Source organism: Balaenoptera musculus, chromosome X, assembly GCF_009873245.2.
Source record: "Balaenoptera musculus isolate JJ_BM4_2016_0621 chromosome X, mBalMus1.pri.v3, whole genome shotgun sequence".
In the NCBI taxonomy this organism is placed as follows: domain Eukaryota; kingdom Metazoa; phylum Chordata; class Mammalia; order Artiodactyla; family Balaenopteridae; genus Balaenoptera; species Balaenoptera musculus.
In genome coordinates, this window is record NC_045806.1 from 113,026,221 (window position 1) to 113,045,140 (window position 18,920).

Sequence of the window (18,920 nt, forward strand, 5' to 3'; positions counted from 1 at the left end):
GGTGGCCCAGGTTCAATCCCTGGTCAGGGAACTAGATCCCGCAGGGTGCAACTAAGAGTTCTCATGCCACAGCTAAATATCCCATGTGCCGCAACTAAGACCTGGCACAGCCAAATAAATAAATAAATAAATAAATATTTTAAAAAATAAAGTGGTTCTGGACTGGTCGTTTAGAAAATATAGGGTTAAAGGATATGAACATTCAAACTGACTTTCAACTTGGAGGATTGTCTATAATCCTCCCAAGGGCTCCACTACTCCAGTTTGTTCTACCTTCATGGAATCACACAGAGACAGCCTATCCTGGAAGCCAAAGTTGGGTAACATCTTGACTATACCCACCATTCTCAGCTCTTTTCTGTACTATCATTACTTGAATGGGACTATCACCTTGGCTGCATCCAGAGTCCTTCTCTCCTCAACCATCCAGTTATCTCCCAAATGAGTTGAATGGATATTCTGCCTGAACGTCCAGTTTTAACAGGTCACTAGATAGTTACGTGCGTTGAGTAGGACACTCCTGGGAAATCCTGGGACCTCAGGCCACCAGGGGTCTTTTAAGTCCATTATTTGATGAACCGATATCCACACAATTTATGTAATCAAGGCCATAAAGATGAGGAGAAAAGAACTTGCTGTGTAAGGCAGCCATAACATCAGGGCCAGCCCTGTCCACTCTGCCTAAAATAAAACATGTGAATATCTAATATTAAAAGTGATGAAGGGGACTTCCCTGGTAGTACAGTGGTTAAGGATCCACCTGCGGGTTTGAGCCCTGGTCTGGGAAGAGCCCACATGCCGCGGAGCAACTAAGCCCGTGCGCCACAACTACTGAGCCTGCGCTCTAGAGCCCACGAGCCACAACTACTGAGCCCGCGTGCCACAACTACTGAAGCCCACGTGCCCAGAGCCCGTGCTCTGCAACAAGAGAAGCCACCGCAATGAGCAGCCCGTGCACCGCAACGAGGAGTAGCCCCCGCTCGCTGCAACTAGATGAAGCCCATGCACAGCAATGAAGACCCAGTGCAGCCAAAAATAAATAAATAAAATAAATAACTTTATTTAAAAAAGTGATGAAGACTTATGTGTATTGAGTTCCTAATAAGTACCAAGAAATGTTAGGTGTGCCTCATTCACATGACCTTATTTCATCATCGTCTTAGATGAGGCCCATGTTTCTGCCTACTCCTTTGGAATGGCACAGATAGAGAAACAGGTATCTGCAAACAAAAGAATATACTCCAGGTATTTTAAGCAGGTATATTTAAGCACTTAGTGCAAGTAACTGTAAGAAGGGCTGGAGGGGCAGGCTCTAGCTGTCATTTTATTTTTCATGGTACTACGAGTATTAAAACTAATGCCCATTGAAGCAGATGCTGTTAATGCTCTGTTTTTACCCCTCTAGAACTCTCGACCATTTTCATGCACCTCAGCTCCCCTGTGCTTTTGCTCACAATAGCCAGAATCTGTGGCTCTTTCTCACAGGACTGCCTACAGGCTACCAGAACCCCCTTTGTTTGTAAGCATGAAGAGCCAGTATCTCATAATTTAAGCCATAGCTAATGATTGATGGATATGTAGGTATAAATACCTCAGCTCTTTTGCTCCTGATTAGGAGAACTCTGAGTTGTGACCTACATTGCCTCCAGAGTTCCCCTATTGGATTGTGCCAAAGTGATCCTCTATGAGACTTTGGCTGATAACAAAATATTGCTTGGCTCTCTTCCCTTCCCCCCAAGTCCACTTCCCCACTCTCCTGTCTGTATATTTTTTGGACCACTTCTTGATATATATGACTTTTACATGAGTCCTTGGTCAAAGTCAGCTTATAGGGAACCTCATCTAAAGGCACTGCCAGTTGTTTTCCAAAATATTTCTTAATTTACGCTCTTACCTTCAATGTATGTGTTCCCATTTCCTCACTAGTACTTGGTATGGTCAGAGTCTAAGTTTTTGTCAATTATATTGTTCTAATTTCCTTGTATTGGTTAACTTTCTATATTGTTAAATATGCATGTTAACTTTTCAGAGCAACCACTAAAAGTATGGAAATAGAGAATATAACTTCTTAACTAGTAGAAGAAAGTAATTAAAGAATGCAAGGAACTTAGAACCTTTTAATTACAAATAATCACCTCCCAGGGTAAATACTCTTCACACTGTCATTACTTTAGCTTCATTCATTTTTGTTTTTTTAAATTAAATATTTGTCCTATTGTTTTTTAGATTTAGCCACATACTTATCCTTTTTTTTGCACCTGGCCAACAATTTATAAGGCTATGATTAATTGTAAGAAACACCCTTATATTAGAAATATTAAAATGTGAAAAATTTGAGTCATAGTGTTGAAAACAATATTATTCCATGGTCTTTTAGCTTCCATTTTTTACTGTTAATAAATCAGCTGTCAGTCTAATTTTGTTTTTCTTCTTTGGTTGTTTTAAAGATCTTCTCTTTGTATTTGGTGTTCTGCAGCTTCTCTACTATTTAATCTAAAAATACATTACTTTTCTTTTTCTTTTCTTATATTTAAGAAATGAGATATAAATTACATCCAGTAAAGGATAAAAATCTTAAGCATAGGTCTAGATGAACATTTACATATGTATACATCAGTGTAACCACCACCCAGATCAATGTATAGAATATTTCCAGCATTCAAAAGGGTGCTTTCATGCTCCCTTTCAGGCATTAGTGTAAAGACTCTTCTGACCTCTGTCACCATGGATAAATTTTACCCATTTTTGAACTCCTTATAAATGAAATCATATCGTAGGTACTCTGTGTGTCTGTGAGATTCATCTATGTTGTGTTTCAAGTTTCATTCTTATTTATCAAAGTGTAGGCTGATGGGTCTGTGGTGAAATCTCATTGTGTTTTTACTTTGCATCTCTATTATTACTAATGATATTGAGTACTTCTTCATATGTTTACTGGCCACTTTGCTATCCTCTTTTATAAAATGCCCATTCAAAAATATCACCCATTTTTAAACTCTGGTTTATCTATCTTCTTATTGCCTGGTGGCAGTTCTTTATATATTCTTGATGTTAATGTCCTCCAGCCAAAGACCACGAGGAACACATCTGTAATTGAACAAATTGGGTTTGTTATTCATTGCAGCAAAGGAGAACACAAATCCTGGAGAACCATGGGGCATCTCAGTAAGCAGGTGTTAGAAAAGACTTTGTAAGATATTTGGGCTTTGGTTGGGTAATTTGGGGAGGGTAAGGAAGTGAAGCTTTGCTCTGGATTGGATGCTGTCAGAAAGTGGGGGAAATTGTGTGATTGGGTGTCTTAATAAATATTATCTATAGGGCGGGCAGACTTATAATTAATGCCTTTTTGTGTCCTGTTTCAGAAACCTTTGCCAAACCTAACATCATAAAGATATTCTCCTTTATTTTCCTCTAAAACTTTAATTGTTTTAGCTTTCAAATTTAAGTCTATAATCTATACTGAATTAATTTTTATGCATGCTGGGAGGTAGGGGCCAATGTTCATTTTTTTCATTGTGGATATCTAATTGACCCAATAACATTTATTTAAAAGAGCATTCTTTCCCCTACTGAACTGAGATGGTGTCTTTGTCATAAATCAGGTGACCATATACGTGTGAATTTCTTTCTGGATTGTTTATTGTATTCCATTTGTTTATCTGTCTATCCTTGCACTAATACCACATGCTCTATTTTTTTTATACAATATGCCTTGATGTCCCATACTGTAAGTCATTCAGCTTTGTACTTCTTCTTCAATAGTGACTTGGCTATTCTAGATTCTTTGCCTTTTCATATAAATTTTAGAGTCACTTATCAATTTTTCTTATGGTTAATAATTTTTATATCCTGTTTAAGAATAACCCAAGATCATGAAGATATCCTCCTGTATTTTCTTCTAAAGCCTGCTTGATTTTGATTGGAATTGCATTGAATCTAAAAATAAATTTGGGGAGAATATATATTGTAACAATTTTAAGTCTTTCAATTCATTAACATCTTATAGCCTTCCATTTATTTAATTTAATTTAGCTCAGTCATATTTTGGATTTTCCAGTGTTGAAGTATTGCAAATATTTCATTCTCGGGCATTGGATAATTTATAACACTGTCATAAATGGCATTATTTTTGTGAAATATTGTTCTCACTAGTTCATTGTTAGTAAACAGGAATACAGTTAAGTTTTTATAGCAGCTTTATTGAGATATAATCCACACACTATAATATCACTTATTTTATTTAAAGATTTATTTATTTATTCATTTTATATTTTATTTTTGCTGCGTTGGGTTTTCGTTGCTGTGCGCGGGCTTTCTCTAGTTGTGGCGAGCGGGGGCTACTCTTCACTGTGGTGCACTGGCCTCTCACTGCGGTGGTTTCTCTTGTTGCGGAGCACGGGCTCTAGGTGCACGGGCTTCAGTAGTTGTGGCACGCGGGCTCAGTAGTTGTGGCTCAGGTGCTCTAGAGCACAGGCTCAGTATTTGTGGTGCACAGGCTTAGTTGCTCCGCGGCATGTGGGATCTTCCCGGACCAGGACTTGAACCCCTGTCCCCTACATTGGCAGGTGGATTCTTAACCACTGCACCGCCAGGGAAGTCCAATATCACTATTTTAAATTACTATACAAGTGAGTAGTTTTTACTGTATTCACAGAGTTGTGCAACCATTACCACTACCTAATTTTAGAATATTTCCATCACCCCAGAAAGAATCCCTGTGCCTCCCCATTATTCCCTCTCCCAAGCTGCAGCAACCACTAATCAACTAACTCTCTGCATCTATATATTTGCCTATTCTGAACATTTCATATGAATAGAATCATACAATATGTGGTCTTTTGTGCTAGCTTCTTTCACTTAAGCCCTATGTTTTCTAGGTTCATCCATGTTGTAGCATGTATCAGTCCTTCATTCCTTTTTATGGTTGAATAATATTCCATTATACGGATATACCTTATTTGGTTATTCATTCATCACTTGCTGAACTTTTGAGTTGTCTCCACTTTTGAGCAATTATGAATAGTGCTATTATAAATATTCATGTACAAGTTTTTGTGAGGATGTATATTTTCAATTCTCTTGAGTACATACCTAGGAGTGGAATTGCTTGTTCGGTTGTATGGTAACTCTATGCTTAACTTTCTGAGGAACTGCCAGACTGTTTTCCACAGTAGCTGCACCATTTTACTAGCAATATATGAGGACTCATTTCTCCACACTCTCACCAATGCTTGTTATTGTCTGTTTTTAATTGTTATACATCATTCATGTATTCAGCAAAATTACTAACTTTATTATTTCTAATTGTTTGTAAATTCGTTGGGATGCTCTATGTCCACAGTCAGATCTTCAAATAATGGCTTTTATTTCATTTACAATCTTAATACCCTTTATTTCCTTTTATTGGCTAGTTATGCTGGCTAAGACCTCCAAGACATTGTGAACAAAAATGGTGAGAGTGGATAATTCTGTCTAGTTTGTGACCTCAGAGGAAAGCATTTGATATTTAACCATTAAATATTATCTTAGTTGTAGTTTTTTTCTAGATATACTTTATAATTTTAATGAACTTACTGTCAAATGATTCTGAAAAAATTATATATACATAGTGTTATACATGTATATGTACATATGTACATAAGGATGCATATGATTCAGAAAATACACATTGTACGTATATTACAGGTAGATACATAGATAGGGAAAGAGAGAAATAGTGAATGGGATGAAGAGACATGGGAGTTACTTGAACTATTCTTGAAACTTTTCTGAAATTTAAAATGACTATCTACATTTTTAAAAGAGGACAAAAGGAAATGTATATACGTGTGTGTATGCATTTTCCTACTGATGATGCTTACGTTGTTTCCAATTTTCAGGGACTGCAAACGGGCTGCTGCATATGGTCCAATAGTTTATTCACTTCTGAAGTGCTTGCCAGACTGCACACGTGAGACTGCTTTCACCACAAGGGGGCACCTTTTATTAATGCAGGCAAAGGTGCTATACAGCTTAGCAGAGGTCCTAATCGTACGCACATTCTTTTAAAAAAGCTGTGGTCAACATCCTTATTGGAATTGCTTGTTTGTAGGGTATGTATGTCAAATTTTATAGGTCATTGCCACTTTCATCTCCAACTTTGTTGTACACTGTCAAAAGCAGTATATGAGAATTCTCATTTCCCCATATCCCTTCAACACTTGATATTGTCATTATTTTTTACTATTACCAGTATAATAGTTTTGAAATAGAATCCCATTTTTGCTCTATTTAAAATCTCTCTGATTACTAATGTGATTGTGCATCTCTTTCCATGTTCCTCACTTGGAATGAATTGTTCACATATCTCCTGGATATCTTCCATCTGTCCTTCTATAACGACTCTCCTCCACCCTACTCTGTGCCCAGGAGGCTGACCTTTATGGACTGCATAAATGGCTCCCTTGCCTTCTGGATTCTGGTTGAGTTTGGCCAATGGGAAGGCTCCATCTCAACCAGATTGAAAGGTGGCTGTGGCTGAGTTCCTCGACCAAAGGCCACAAATTCTACCCAGGGATTCTCTTCTATAGCCACTGTGTTCCAGTAACCATTCCCTGCCCTTCATGTTTGGGGGGAGGTAATGGTTCCTCACTATTGATAGCCTCAGGGTATTTCAAAATCCCTTGTTGGTGTCAGTCTTAGTCAGCTATTGCTACAATAATGCTGTATAAGAAATCTCCCCAAAACTTATGACAGTCACCTGTTCTTCTTGCTCATGTGCTATGGACTGTTTGGGGCTATTCTGCTTCAGGATGCAGTTAGGGTGGGCTTGGCTCTGGGATGCAAATTGCATTCAGATCTGCTCCACGTGAATTACTGTGTAGCCCAAACAGTAGGATTAGCAGCTACCTGGGGCAAGCTCTTCTCAAGGCAATCACAGGAGTGCAAGAAGACTAGCAAAACCACACAAGCATGTTGAAACCCTCTAGGTACTTCATGTCTGCTCATATCTCACTGATAAAAGCAAATGTAGGACCAAGCCTAGATTCAGAGGAACAGGTGTGTACACTCCATCCCAAAGGTGGCGGGGGGTGGGTGGGGGAGTGAGGGGTGAATATTTGCACAACAGTTATCCAATGTGTTACAATTTCTTTTCAACACACCGAAACCCTTCTACACAGTCTCTTCATTTAATTCTCCCTCATTACTGCATTTGTGTGTAACATCTGTTTCTTGTCGGAACGCTGATTAAGACTATATCATTCTCACAAATTTCTATAGATTTTCCAGTTTTCAGGGACACACATTAAGCCCCCCATTTTAGTGCCGCTTTTTTTCTTCCCTTTTTTGTGGGGGACCCCGCAAAAGTCCCTACTCCATCTATGGCATCAACACTTTCCCACCTCTTGTGACCCATACTAACAACCTAGTTTGTATATTTCTATATTTTCTTCATACCTAGCTAATCTTGTGTGTGTGTGTGTGTATTCATACGTAAGCTTTTTGGGGTTAATGTCTATTTAACAAAAAAAGGGGCACATTATGCAGTTTTCTGCATATTATATTTCAAAACCTTGCAACAGTCTCTCCAAATCAGCTGGCATAAATTTATCTTATTCCTTTTAAGTGCTGAATTATGTTCCATTGTGTTGATTCTATCCCCCCCTTGATGAGTGAAGTGGATGGTGTAATGCACTGCCCAGATCCCACCTTTAGGATTGAGGCACTCATTCCCCCAGCTTTTAGGAGTATAGGCTGCTGAGAGTCACAGCTGAATCACCCTCTAGGAATTGCTATGGGTTGGAGGGAGCTGCCCTGCCCAGCGGTACACTACTTCCTCCAGGTAAGACCACATCCAATGACTACTCAGTGTGGAGGCACAAAGGCCTGGCCTCATCTCCTCCATTCATAATTTTTCTGAATGGCCATCCTAGCTTTAGATATCCCTGTAGGATCAGCTGAGGCCTCTTTTGCAACTGCATAGCTCTTCAAATTCTCCCTTTACTCAAACCTGCTTCCCTCACTCTCTTACAAGTGTTTATGAGATCTGTTTCTGGGGGAGCTTACAAGTATAATATTTGGTTCTAGAAGTGGTCCTAAGATGCAGATTATGAAATAGGATTTTGGAGCACAATAATCTGCCAGCTGGCTAGAAATGGGGACTACATCACTGGTGGTAAGCGACATAATGATAAGCCCTGTGATGTGGTCGTGGTGCAATTGTCAAAACTTTCGCTAGTGGTAAATTGAGATTGGACACCACTGGAAGGAAATTTCATGGAAGGTGAAATATCTCCGGAGTTTGAGTGGTCCTGAGTAAGTAGTAATTATAAAGATTGTGAAAACGGATGATTGTTACACAAGGCTATTGATGAACTGCAGAAAGACCATGAAAGGCTAAGGATGACTGAACACCAATTTAGCATAAAGTCGAAAGCCAAAGGATCTAGAGGCAGAAGGCAGAGAAGTCGAAGGACTGGCCTGTGAGCTTCAGCCCTCTTTGTCCTGCAGTCATGGTCCAGTTTTGCTTTCTACCACATATTAAGCCAACCCATGCCTGAGCTAAGCTCAGCATTTTCCCACCTCTTTCATGTATTCTGGAAAAATAACTCCAATTAAAAATGAGGCAGGGTTGATTCCATGGCCTTTTAACATCACACCAGAGTACTGCCCTATAAGCCCATCTGAGGATCATCTGACTATCAGGATATTTAACTTTCCCAGCCATAGATGAAGTAGCAGAGGCTTTTTTCAGCACTCATGATTTAACAGGTTGGCATGAAGAGAAACGGTGAGGAGAAACATTTTTTACTTTTCTGCCCATTGAAGAAAGTTATCATTTTATTGTCCTGCAGGCTCTCAACCTGCTTTCTACCTAGATTAACAAGAGCAGTTCTGCACTCCCTTCTCCACTTAACAATCAAGGCTGCATAAATGTAAATGCTTTTTCTGAACCACCTGTCATTGTGCTGGTTCTCAGAATAATGGATTAAATAAAACTTTGACAGGTGTTCACCAACAAATGTGCAGGATTCATGATTTGTAGAAATTAGGTATTGTGCTTTCAAGCAGCTGTTTGGAAGCAAGGAACTCTTTCCCCAAAGCCTCCTAGCTAATTTCTCCTTAACATCGCCTTGGCCAAAATCAGATCGAGATCCATTTCCGAAGGGGCACGGAACTGACTGGTTTGGAAGAGTCAGCGTCCGGGAATGAATGATCACCAGTGGGGTCTCCATCAGCAGGACCACCACAGGGCGATCTTTTCTGTTGGATAAAGTGAGACTCAACATCAGCCACAGCATGGCAGGGGACATACCTTCTGAGCAAGTCATGGACCCCACTTACTGGACCAGGGAGGGAGAGGTGCCATATTCACTGAGACTCAATTTCTTTTTGAACAGCGTCTGACATTTATTGAAAATAAGGAAAAGACGTTTGTCCAGGTAGTGTAGAAGAGCTGGGCAGAGTGCAGGGGTTACTGTGTGGAACAAAAGGCACACATCAGAGAGACAGCTGCACATTCAGAAGAGAACTGGATGCTGGGCGAAACGAACAGGTCCACAGGAGACAATGAGTGACTCGACTTGGCTGCCAGGCACCCCTGGGACCTGGCGGCCACCTGGCAGGAGCGGAAGATGTCTCTGGGAGGAGGGAGGGACTGGGTCCCGCCGAAGGTGAAAGGCTGGCCGGCCCCTCCAGGGCGGTGGCGAGCTGTTGGAAGCATTGTCCAGAGGCTGTGGCCAGCTCAGACACCTCCCGGGCGAGTCCAGACCGCTGAAGGCTGCAGGCTGTAGGCGGGATGCGGTGGATGGTGGTGGCGGCGGCGGCGGCAGCGCAGGTCTCTGGGCACCTGCATGCGGGCCTGGGAGTCTGGCAGAGGGCGGGCGGTTGGCAGCGGCCGGGCTAAGGGTGGTCTGTCCGGTGTGTAACAGGAGCCCGGCTTGCAGCTGGAGCGCACGACCGAGTCCAAGTGTGCAGGGGAGGGGCCGGGCTGGCCCGAGAGGGAGAGGGCGGCGGCCGCTCCAGAGCCAGGCCCGGCGGCGGCAGCAGCGGGAACCTGGAGCGCTATTCCTGGAACAAAGGCAAGCACTACGCGGGAGGGGACACGAGCGCGGGGGAGATCGCGGCGACCCGAAGGTGAGGGACGGGGGAGGCGCGGCGGGAGGACGCCGCCTGTGGCGATCTGGGCGGCGGCGACTGGCGCGGCGGACCCTCCCCCGAGCACCCGCCCCCAGGCCCGAGGGGCTCCCGGCCTAGAAGTCCTCGTCCTCCACCCAGCCAAACACCCGCTTCATCTCGGCCAGGAAGCCCCGGTAATCGTTGAGGAGGGGGCTCTGCTTCCTGATGTAGGGGATCACCCACTGCAGGGCGGGCCCGGTCAGGCGGGTGATGAGGAACGTCACCTTCAGGGCATCGTTGGTGAACAGGGTCTCGTCCACTAGCATGTAGGCGCCCGTCTGCACGATAAACTCCGGGAGCCGGTCGGTGTCGCCGTCAAACGTCTCGGGGAAGGGGATCGGGTTTCTCCACCGACGCGTCTGGGGCCGAATGGGCAGGGCCAGGAGGGCCTTGATCAGCTGTACTCGGCCGTCCATCGCGCCTCGCTCGCTTCGCTGGTCTCCCCAGGGCTCAGCAGAGGTCTGCGAGGAGGCGTGGCGGGAAGTGCGTGTGTGCGGAGGTGGATCCGAGCCCGGGGTGGGCGGGGCCATGGGCGGTACCTGGCTCTGCGCGGCTCTGCCCTCAGAGCCTGGCGGTTGCTAGTGCGCAGGCGGGAAGCTGGGGCCGAGTGGGGGGGGGCGGGAGTAGGGGAAAGAGGCGGGGCTAACGCCCGCTCCTGGAGGGTCAGAATCTGGGGGGCGGGGCCGAAGTTTCCTGAGGCGGGATGCGGGAATCTTGAGTGGTGTAGGCTCCGCCCACGAGGCGGGTAGTCTGCAGTGCGCAGGCGTAACACGGGGGGTCGGGCACGCTGTTTGGAGGACCAGGGCCCCGCCCCGCGAAGGGGAAAGGGGCTTGGCCAATGGTCGCTTGCAGGGGCGGGGGGGGGGGGGGTGTAATCGAAGGGGCGGGGCCTAGGTTCCCTAGGCGGCCCGCAGGCCAGGGGCGGAGACGAGTGGAGGGGCCCAGGACTTTCCGCTCTACAGGACTAGGGGTGAGTCTCACTCAGCACGTGGGGAACAGAGTTCCTCTTTTTGGAGTTGAGGAGTCCTCCCTTTCACCCCTTCTGCCCCTCAGCCCTAGCGTATCTTTTGCCGATGCTCGGACCCGGACACTACTTGGGTGCAGTTCTGTGAACACGTTTTCCTACTTATCTTTGCATCTCTCAGTTGGAGACGTATCGCACCGCTGGTTGTAGGTGTGGTTGCCTTGCATCATAATAGGAAAGGCCCAAATATTGGTCAACATAATTCAGAGCAGCATAGTCAGAGAATAATGCACCATGACCAGTTAATGTAAAGAGGGTTAAATGATAAGAAATCTCTTAATTTGGTATATTAAGAGACCAAAAGAAGATTATCAGTATAGAAAACGAAAGACAAAAGAGGTGTTGGATGCTTTCCAAATACGACGTTATACATTTCCATACGTGAGAATAAGGGAAAGAAATAACTAAGACATTAACCAGTTGAAGGAGGGAAGAGTAACCATTACAGGTTATATCTGAATTCATTTGTGTGGCTGAGTACAAAATTAATATATATTCTTTACAGGCTTTCATATAATTCAGAAAGTAATCAGTTAAAATAGACAATACTCTTAATGACTCAATTCAGAAAAGCAACTAAAAAAAATAGTGCCTAGGAATATACTTGAAAAATCGTAAAAGTCACTTAAAGAACATTTTGAAATGCTAACGAGGGGATATAAAGGAATACTCATGCTGGACATGACCCAAAGCCAGCCGGAAGTGCGAGAGATTTATTACCCCTGGAAGTAGCTTTATTAAATAATAGTTGGGGTCTTGGTGGCTACATATGCCAGCTTCCTTGTCCCATACTTGAGATGGATTTGAGGTGCATTCTACACAGTCTCCCATAGTCCCCCCTCTCTGAATAAGCTCCAGTTACCCACAGTTCTCACCTCCTAGATCATCCCCCTTAATTGGCTGCCTTCCTTCTAAGGCCTATTTCCCCACGCCCATACCACGGCTTCCTGGGATTCCCTCTCAAGTAAGCTATTTATATTCATGGGTCTTTCTCAGGGTCTGCTTCCTGGAAACGCACACACAGACACCTCATGTATTACAAATGCATTTAACTCACCCTGGCACTCGATTGTTTGGCTGGAAGTAGACTTCTAGGCTCCAAGTTATTTTCCACCAATATCTGAAAGATATACTCTATACCATTATTTTTCTCTTGGGCGTTACTGCTTGCCTCATTATCTCCCTTGTTCTTTTTCCCTGTTGATGAAGTATATCAGGAATATGAAAATGTATGGAATGTATGGGAAACAGTATAAGGAATGTCTGTATATTCACCTCCCAGCTAAGGAAATAAAACTTCAAACACAGTGACTACATTTGTCCCTCATGTAAACACTATCCTGAATTTGGGCTTTGCTATTCTCATGTCTGTGGAAGTCTTACAGAGAACAAGCAGGAGTCAAAACCCAATAATTTTGAAGCTTCCAGGTTGGTGGGCACGTGGAGATGCAGGGAGAGTGGTGCGCCTGGCGAGGGCGTGGAAGCTCTGTGTCCTTTCCTCATACCTGGCACTATGCATCTCTTCCATCTGGCTGTTCCTGCGCTCTATCCTTTTATAATAAACCGGTCATCTAGCACTGGAAAACCTCCTATGTTTGGTGGTTATGAAGCAGAGAGACACTGGAAAGAAATGACTTATAATTTACCAAACGAGGGAATTTTAACAGCAGTGATAAAAATGTACAGTATTGGGGATTTGATTATTCACCTCTTAAGCTTATTGTTGTCTTTTAGATGCATATATGGCAGAGTTTATAAATCCAGACTAGATTGCTCTCTATATATCACGTGGATAGGAGATAAACTCTTGATGCGTACAACTGTGTTAATTGCTGATTGGCTGATTGACGTACCTGAAGTGGTTTTGTACTGTTGTTGTTTAAAAGAAATCTCAAGTAAGAAAAAGATTGCTAATGCATTATGCATATCGCTGTGCCCAGGCCTCATTCTAATCAACTATGGACACTTTCAGTATAATTCTGTGAGTCTTGGCTTTGCTTTGTGTGGTATTCTTGGAGTATCTTGTGACTGGAATGTGCTAGGGTCACTGTCATTTTGCTTAGCTATAAACAGTTGAAAATTTACCACCCCTTACCTTTTTTTTTTTTTAACCTGGAAAGTGTTTTTTAAAAAGGCCTCAAAGGAAAGGGATTTGGTTTGTTAATTAAGCTAGCTTGTACTGTTGTGGCTTCCTTCATTCTCTGTTGGCTGTCATCCTTTACAGAAAGGGAACAAACCCTGCAAGTTCTGAGAAGACTCTTTCCAGGTGATCGTGGATTACTTGAGGATAAAGGAGCCAAGATCTGGTGCGGCTTCAGTGTCTTTCTGAACATTAAGGATATTCTGCCACATCACATCCACATAATAATCAGCTTTCGTTTTACATTTTTCAGCCTGCTTCCTGTATGTAAAATGAACACTTCAGCCCTCTCCCAAAGGATTCAAATTCACTCTAGTTGGCTGTGCACTATCATTCTTTTCATTTTCTTTTCAAGTACATGGAAGGTCCATTCTCTCGGTATCATTACCAGTCTGCCTGGTGTTAAGTGAGCTTCCTTTCATGTCTGCTTGGTTTTTACTTGTGTCAACATTTAGAAAGCTACCTCTTCTATTGAAGGATGAACTCCTGATGCCCACAGTTGTGACAATAATGGCATTTTTTATAGCTTGTGCAACTTCCTTTTCAATATTTGAAAAGACTTCTGAAGAAGAACTGCAGTTGAAGTCCTTTTCCATTTCTGTTAGGAAATATCTTCCATGTTTTACATTTCTTCCCAGAATTATGCAACGTTTGTTTCTTATCTCAACAATCACTATGGTCCTTGTGACACTGATGACTGTCACACTGGATCCTCCTCAGACATTACCGGACTTCTTTTCTGTATTGGTGTGTTTGTCTCCTGATTGAACTTCCTGTTGTTCTTGGTATACTTTAACATTACAGTCATGTGGGATTCCAAAAATGGAAGAAATCAGAAGAAAATCAACTAACTATATCCCCAAACAGATGTGAAAATGTTAACAGTACTAAAAGGTTTGGTGAACTTTTTACTATGAACGAATGAAATTATCATTTTGAGAATCATGGAATTATTGGAAAGGAAATGGTGAAAAGTCATTGTTGTCTACACAAAATAAATATATATGGAGACCAAAGCCCATGGAGGCTTTTATTTTCTAACTATTGAGTGGCCAAGACATATTGTAGTTTTACAAAGCAGAGAGATTAATCTGTGTTCTATTTCCAAGAATGCTGACATACATGAACGCAACTAAATGACTCCTCTTGGGTCTGACCAATCAGGCCCTGGCACTCAGAATAAGACAGGGAGAGAGAGAATTCTCTCTCTCACTTCTTGCCGTCTCTTCAGGACGCTCCTTCCAGAGAAACCTGAGTGGTCTGGGAGGCAAGGTATCCATATATACCAAGGTAATGTAATATTGTTTTGTACCATCACCATACTACTCCACCTGATGAACCCCAACCCTACTAGAGAAAAGGAGGAAGGGTATGGGACTGTCGTTTGCTTATAGAGAAGTGATGTGTGAGTGTGGCAGGGAGATTGTTAGAGCAAGAGGCCCCAGGGTCCACTGGATTAAGTGGGTTTCATCATCTTTTTCAGGCCGTCTCGGTTGTGCTCTCTTCCTGAAGCCGTTTGTGGCGTCAACCAGTCATGGATAAAGGAACCTCTGAAGTCAGTCCCGACACGCCTACATTGACCATCAAGAAGAAAGAAAAATGCCTCAAATCCAAGGAGGTTCCCAAAAGTGTGCTGATCTTTTTAATTTGTAGGCAACTGGGGAGGCACAGAAGTGATGTGGATTTGTCCAAGTGGCTGTGGATGCTGACTTAAGTCACACCCAGGGCCAAAAAGTCAAAAAAGCTACCTACTTATGCCTGCTTGTAATTTTAGAAAAAAAAAAAGACAACAAAACTTAGAATAACAAACTCCTCCCTTGTTTCAGCTGTTAAAATAAAAGCTGCATTTTCACTCCTCTTGGCTTGATATTTTTTTATACCAGTAGTTTTCCTGGGTTACACTGGAGAGGGGATTCTATTCATCCTAACAGTCTATGCAGGGGCTCTCAGACACAGCAGAGATGGTGAGATCACACTGCATGTCAGATTTATTTCACCTTGAATCCAAACAAAAAAGCAAGGGAATAGTTAATGTAGTTCTAGGTCACTCAAGGACCCAAGTCTCCTGTCCCCTAGGTGTTTTGGAAAGACATCCACTGTGTTCCCCTCTAAAACCTGGTTGCTTATCCTGGTGAGAAGACATTAAGAACAGGTCATGAGTCGGGGTTGGGGGGCATTTAGGATACTCTTTTTAAAATTTTGATGCTCATGAGAATATCATTTAGATATTCTACAGCATCAAAGAGTCTTTGTTGGTTCTATTTAATATGAAAACAGCAGAACACAAGGCATTTAGAAATGGGAACATCGTACCTTCAAGGCCTTCTAAAGGTACTTGTTCTTGTTATTGTAACCAAAGAAGTGGAATCCCCAGTTCCCTTTATTTGTGCCATGTGAAGCACACCTGTTCAGGCCACAGCTGGGGGGAGAAAATCCACTGGACTGAAATGAGGCCAGCTCCTAGGTCAACTGCGAGGGCGCCCACAAAGAGAGCTTCCCAAAGGGATGTGCCGGGAGAGCCAGATGCTCACTGGGAGACATTGGAAACGGAAGTACGTGGGAAATCGGGCACTCAGAGTGGGAGCTAAGCTGGAGGGAGGACAGGGAGAGCTGCGCGGCCGGAGCAGTGTGGGTGCGGGAAAAAACCTGCTGACCAGTGAGATGTTTGGCTGATCTTGCCTGCCTCAGACTTGGCTGACTCCCCAGAGCGATTGGTACCCATACTCCACATCTCCCAGGGGTGGCCTGACCATCCGCGGAGGACAGACTGCTGAGGGAGGCATCACGTGCACTCGTGTGACCTCTGACCCCTCACCCGCACAGGGGGGAGGCGTGGACTCACGTGAGATTCTGGGTGGGTTCAAGCCCAGAGAGGGCCTCCTCACAGAGGTTCGGTGATGTGCTGAACTTACAGGAGGAAAATATCCCTCACGTACCAGGAGCATGAGGTCTCAAGCATCACAAATGCCAAATTCAAAAGGGGAGTGGCTGGCAAAAAGAGAGAGACAGACAGACAGAAACAGACAGAGACAGAGGCAGAAAGAGAGATTTGGTTGGGATCCTCCTAAATGAGTTTTTCTCAGGAGATGTTTGTGGAGGCTGTAACAGAGAATCTGGATGCAGGTGACGCTCGGGGACTACAGGCTGATTGCAGAGTGCCTCACGCTGTGTCACGGAATTCCATACTGTCTCCTTCCGCTCTTGAATTTCTGCCTGCTGTCTCTCATTGGCCAAAGCTATCTGCCAGCCAGAGGGCAAGAAAACCACAGTAACGCGGTCTATGGGTTTCAGCCTCCTGGGGCATAGAGCAGTGGAAAGAAGGGAGTAGGATTTACCTGCTCGGACAAACAGAAAAAGTAGAACAATCCGCTGCTTTTTCCACAGCTAGCACCCACTGTTGGTTTGCTCAGATGAAGAAACGCTTTGCCCAGCACAGGGTAACATAGTGCTATCAGTCACCTTATCACTGAAAGGTGAGATCAATTTGGCCATAGTCCTGTCTGGAACCTAAACTATAACCTTAGTGGTCAGCTATCAGTTTTGTTGCCCAAAGACCTAAAAATGGGCAGGAGACAATGATTAATGTCAGTTTCCAATTTAACAGCACTATGACAATGTTCCATGGGAGAGGCGTTCTTGCCTTGAGTACTTTAACCTTCAGACCCTCCAAGCCTAGCTTTGAGGGGAAAGACAGGAAAAAAAAAATCTGTAATTGTCTTTTTAGGTATAGGAATGGGAGGAGTCACTGTCTCCCATCCTGGCCTGGGGGAATGGCACCATAGGTCGCTTGTGGGTCCAGAGCTTGATCTGCCTTCTCTCGGACAGCCCTCCAGCCTTGCAGGCTTCTGTCTCCTATATAGAAGTCTCAGCACACTATTCCAGCACCATATGAGGCCAGATGCTTCTGTGGGATGGCAAGACCAGTGGATTACAAGGGCCTGGGCTCATATACAAATTCAGCTGCTATTAAAAGTGTTACTGGACAAAAGTAATGTCAGAAAAATTGTTCATGAGTCCAAGAATTATGGCTCTCATAGAATGACTAAGAATGAGGAAGGCAAATCTAAATCCTGAATACATGTGTACCCTTTTGTGGAAAATTTAAGCAGCTCTCCCTGGTGAATTAATACTGGGCACATATTGGGTGTTTGCTAAGAACTTAAGGAGGTACTAAATAGTGCCTCTCATTTTCAGAGAACTTTGGAAATGCTCTTCTCTAGGGAAATGAGTGGAAGTGAGCCAATGCCCTCCCTTTGTGGTTTTCTGAACCAGAACTGACTTCTCCTAACCTCTCATGAAGCCAGTGGCTCTCCTGACATTTGAATAATACACTGATCTCAGCACCCTTGCACAAGGGACGAAGGAGGGATTCCCTGGCCTAAATAGTATGAGATACCTGAACACACAATATCCAATTCTGGACAGATGAGATTGGCAGCAGTTATTAGTCACATATACTCACAGCCCAGGAAAGGAGGACATGGCACATTATGCAGGACCACACAGGGGTTGCACTCAGGAGCTGAGGGAACCAGCAGGAACTGGGGGAGGTAGGTTTTGTAGTGACAAGAATGCGGATTAGCCCTTCATTCATATGGGAGGATGTAATTGGTCTGTTTGAATAATTCTGGTTAAGGACCAGGCGGACTGCAGCCAGTCCAGCCGATATGGGAACTACCTGGGTGTGGAGCTTTTCCCACTGGGTCGGGAGCATACCTTGCAAAAGCAGGGGGAATCGTGGCTAGGCCTTTGGGACCTTGTGAGGCTCAGAGATGTCAAGGCAGCACACGGAATTGCAGGCCTTGCGACACACAGCAGTGGATGAAATCACTGAGGAGGGAATGAACTGAGGAGAGGAGTGAGTCCACAAAGAACTTTGAAGAAGGCTGAGACTTTAAGGGTGCACTCAGCAATTGATAGACAGCAACTAGGCAGTCAGGAAGAACGAGCGATGGGTGTAGAAGCGACGATACAGTGGGACATGGCTTGATGTTCTGGTGTACCTACAATGCAAGGAATTTTAGAGCATCCTGGTATTAGTTCTATCATCTCTCTAGCTCTCACAACTTCTCCTCCAAAATCTGTAGGCCATTTGCCTTTTTGCTCTCAGGTGGATGCCATGCCGTATGGGTTGGAGATGATGCCTCTGGGATCCCACAGGTGTAGGTATTTCAGACCAGATTCTTCAGAACTTGCCTGGGCACACAAAATCCACCACTAACCATATTCACCAACTTCCCTCTTCCAGCTCCAGATATGTCTTCCTATGCCTTTACAAAACTGGCTTAAGGAGTGTTTCTACATAATGTCTAAAAATATTTATTCTGAGAAACAGTAGGACAACTTGTAGTAAAAATAGAGGAATTCTAAAACTGTAGATTTCAGTACTGTGCTTGCAAAATTAGTTGATGGAGATCCATGAAAAAATTTTGAAACCATTTGCAACTTTGTATCCATTTATTAATGGATGTGATAAAGCTAAGAGTTGTTACGATCTACAGACCAAGGAGTACTTAGCGCCAGTTCACCCCGCTACCCTGACTCCCCCGGGGAGCCTTTAAATGACAATTAGAAGCTCTCAGCCTGGATGGAGAGGGG

At 43.8% G+C, this 18,920-nt stretch overlaps 1 protein-coding gene and 1 pseudogene across 2 annotated transcripts; both read left to right on the forward strand.

The window, feature by feature from the left end:
• The first annotated feature begins 11,056 nt into the window (after window positions 1-11,056).
• Window positions 11,057-15,145, forward strand: ETDB (embryonic testis differentiation homolog B). Of its 2 annotated transcripts, XM_036840219.1 has the most exons (3): window positions 11,057-11,128; window positions 14,487-14,612; window positions 14,806-15,145. In XM_036840219.1, exon 3 carries the CDS (start codon window positions 14,857-14,859, stop codon window positions 15,034-15,036), a length of 180 nt encoding a protein of 59 aa, XP_036696114.1. In that variant the 5' UTR covers window positions 11,057-11,128; window positions 14,487-14,612; window positions 14,806-14,856; the 3' UTR covers window positions 15,037-15,145. The 2 variants fall into 2 exon arrangements, with proteins under 2 accessions (XP_036696114.1, XP_036696113.1); XM_036840218.1 differs by lacking the exon at window positions 14,487-14,612 and having other exon boundaries at window positions 11,061-11,128.
• Window positions 12,636-14,522, forward strand: LOC118888774 (annotated as a pseudogene).
• Window positions 15,146-18,920: the final 3,775 nt, after the last annotated feature.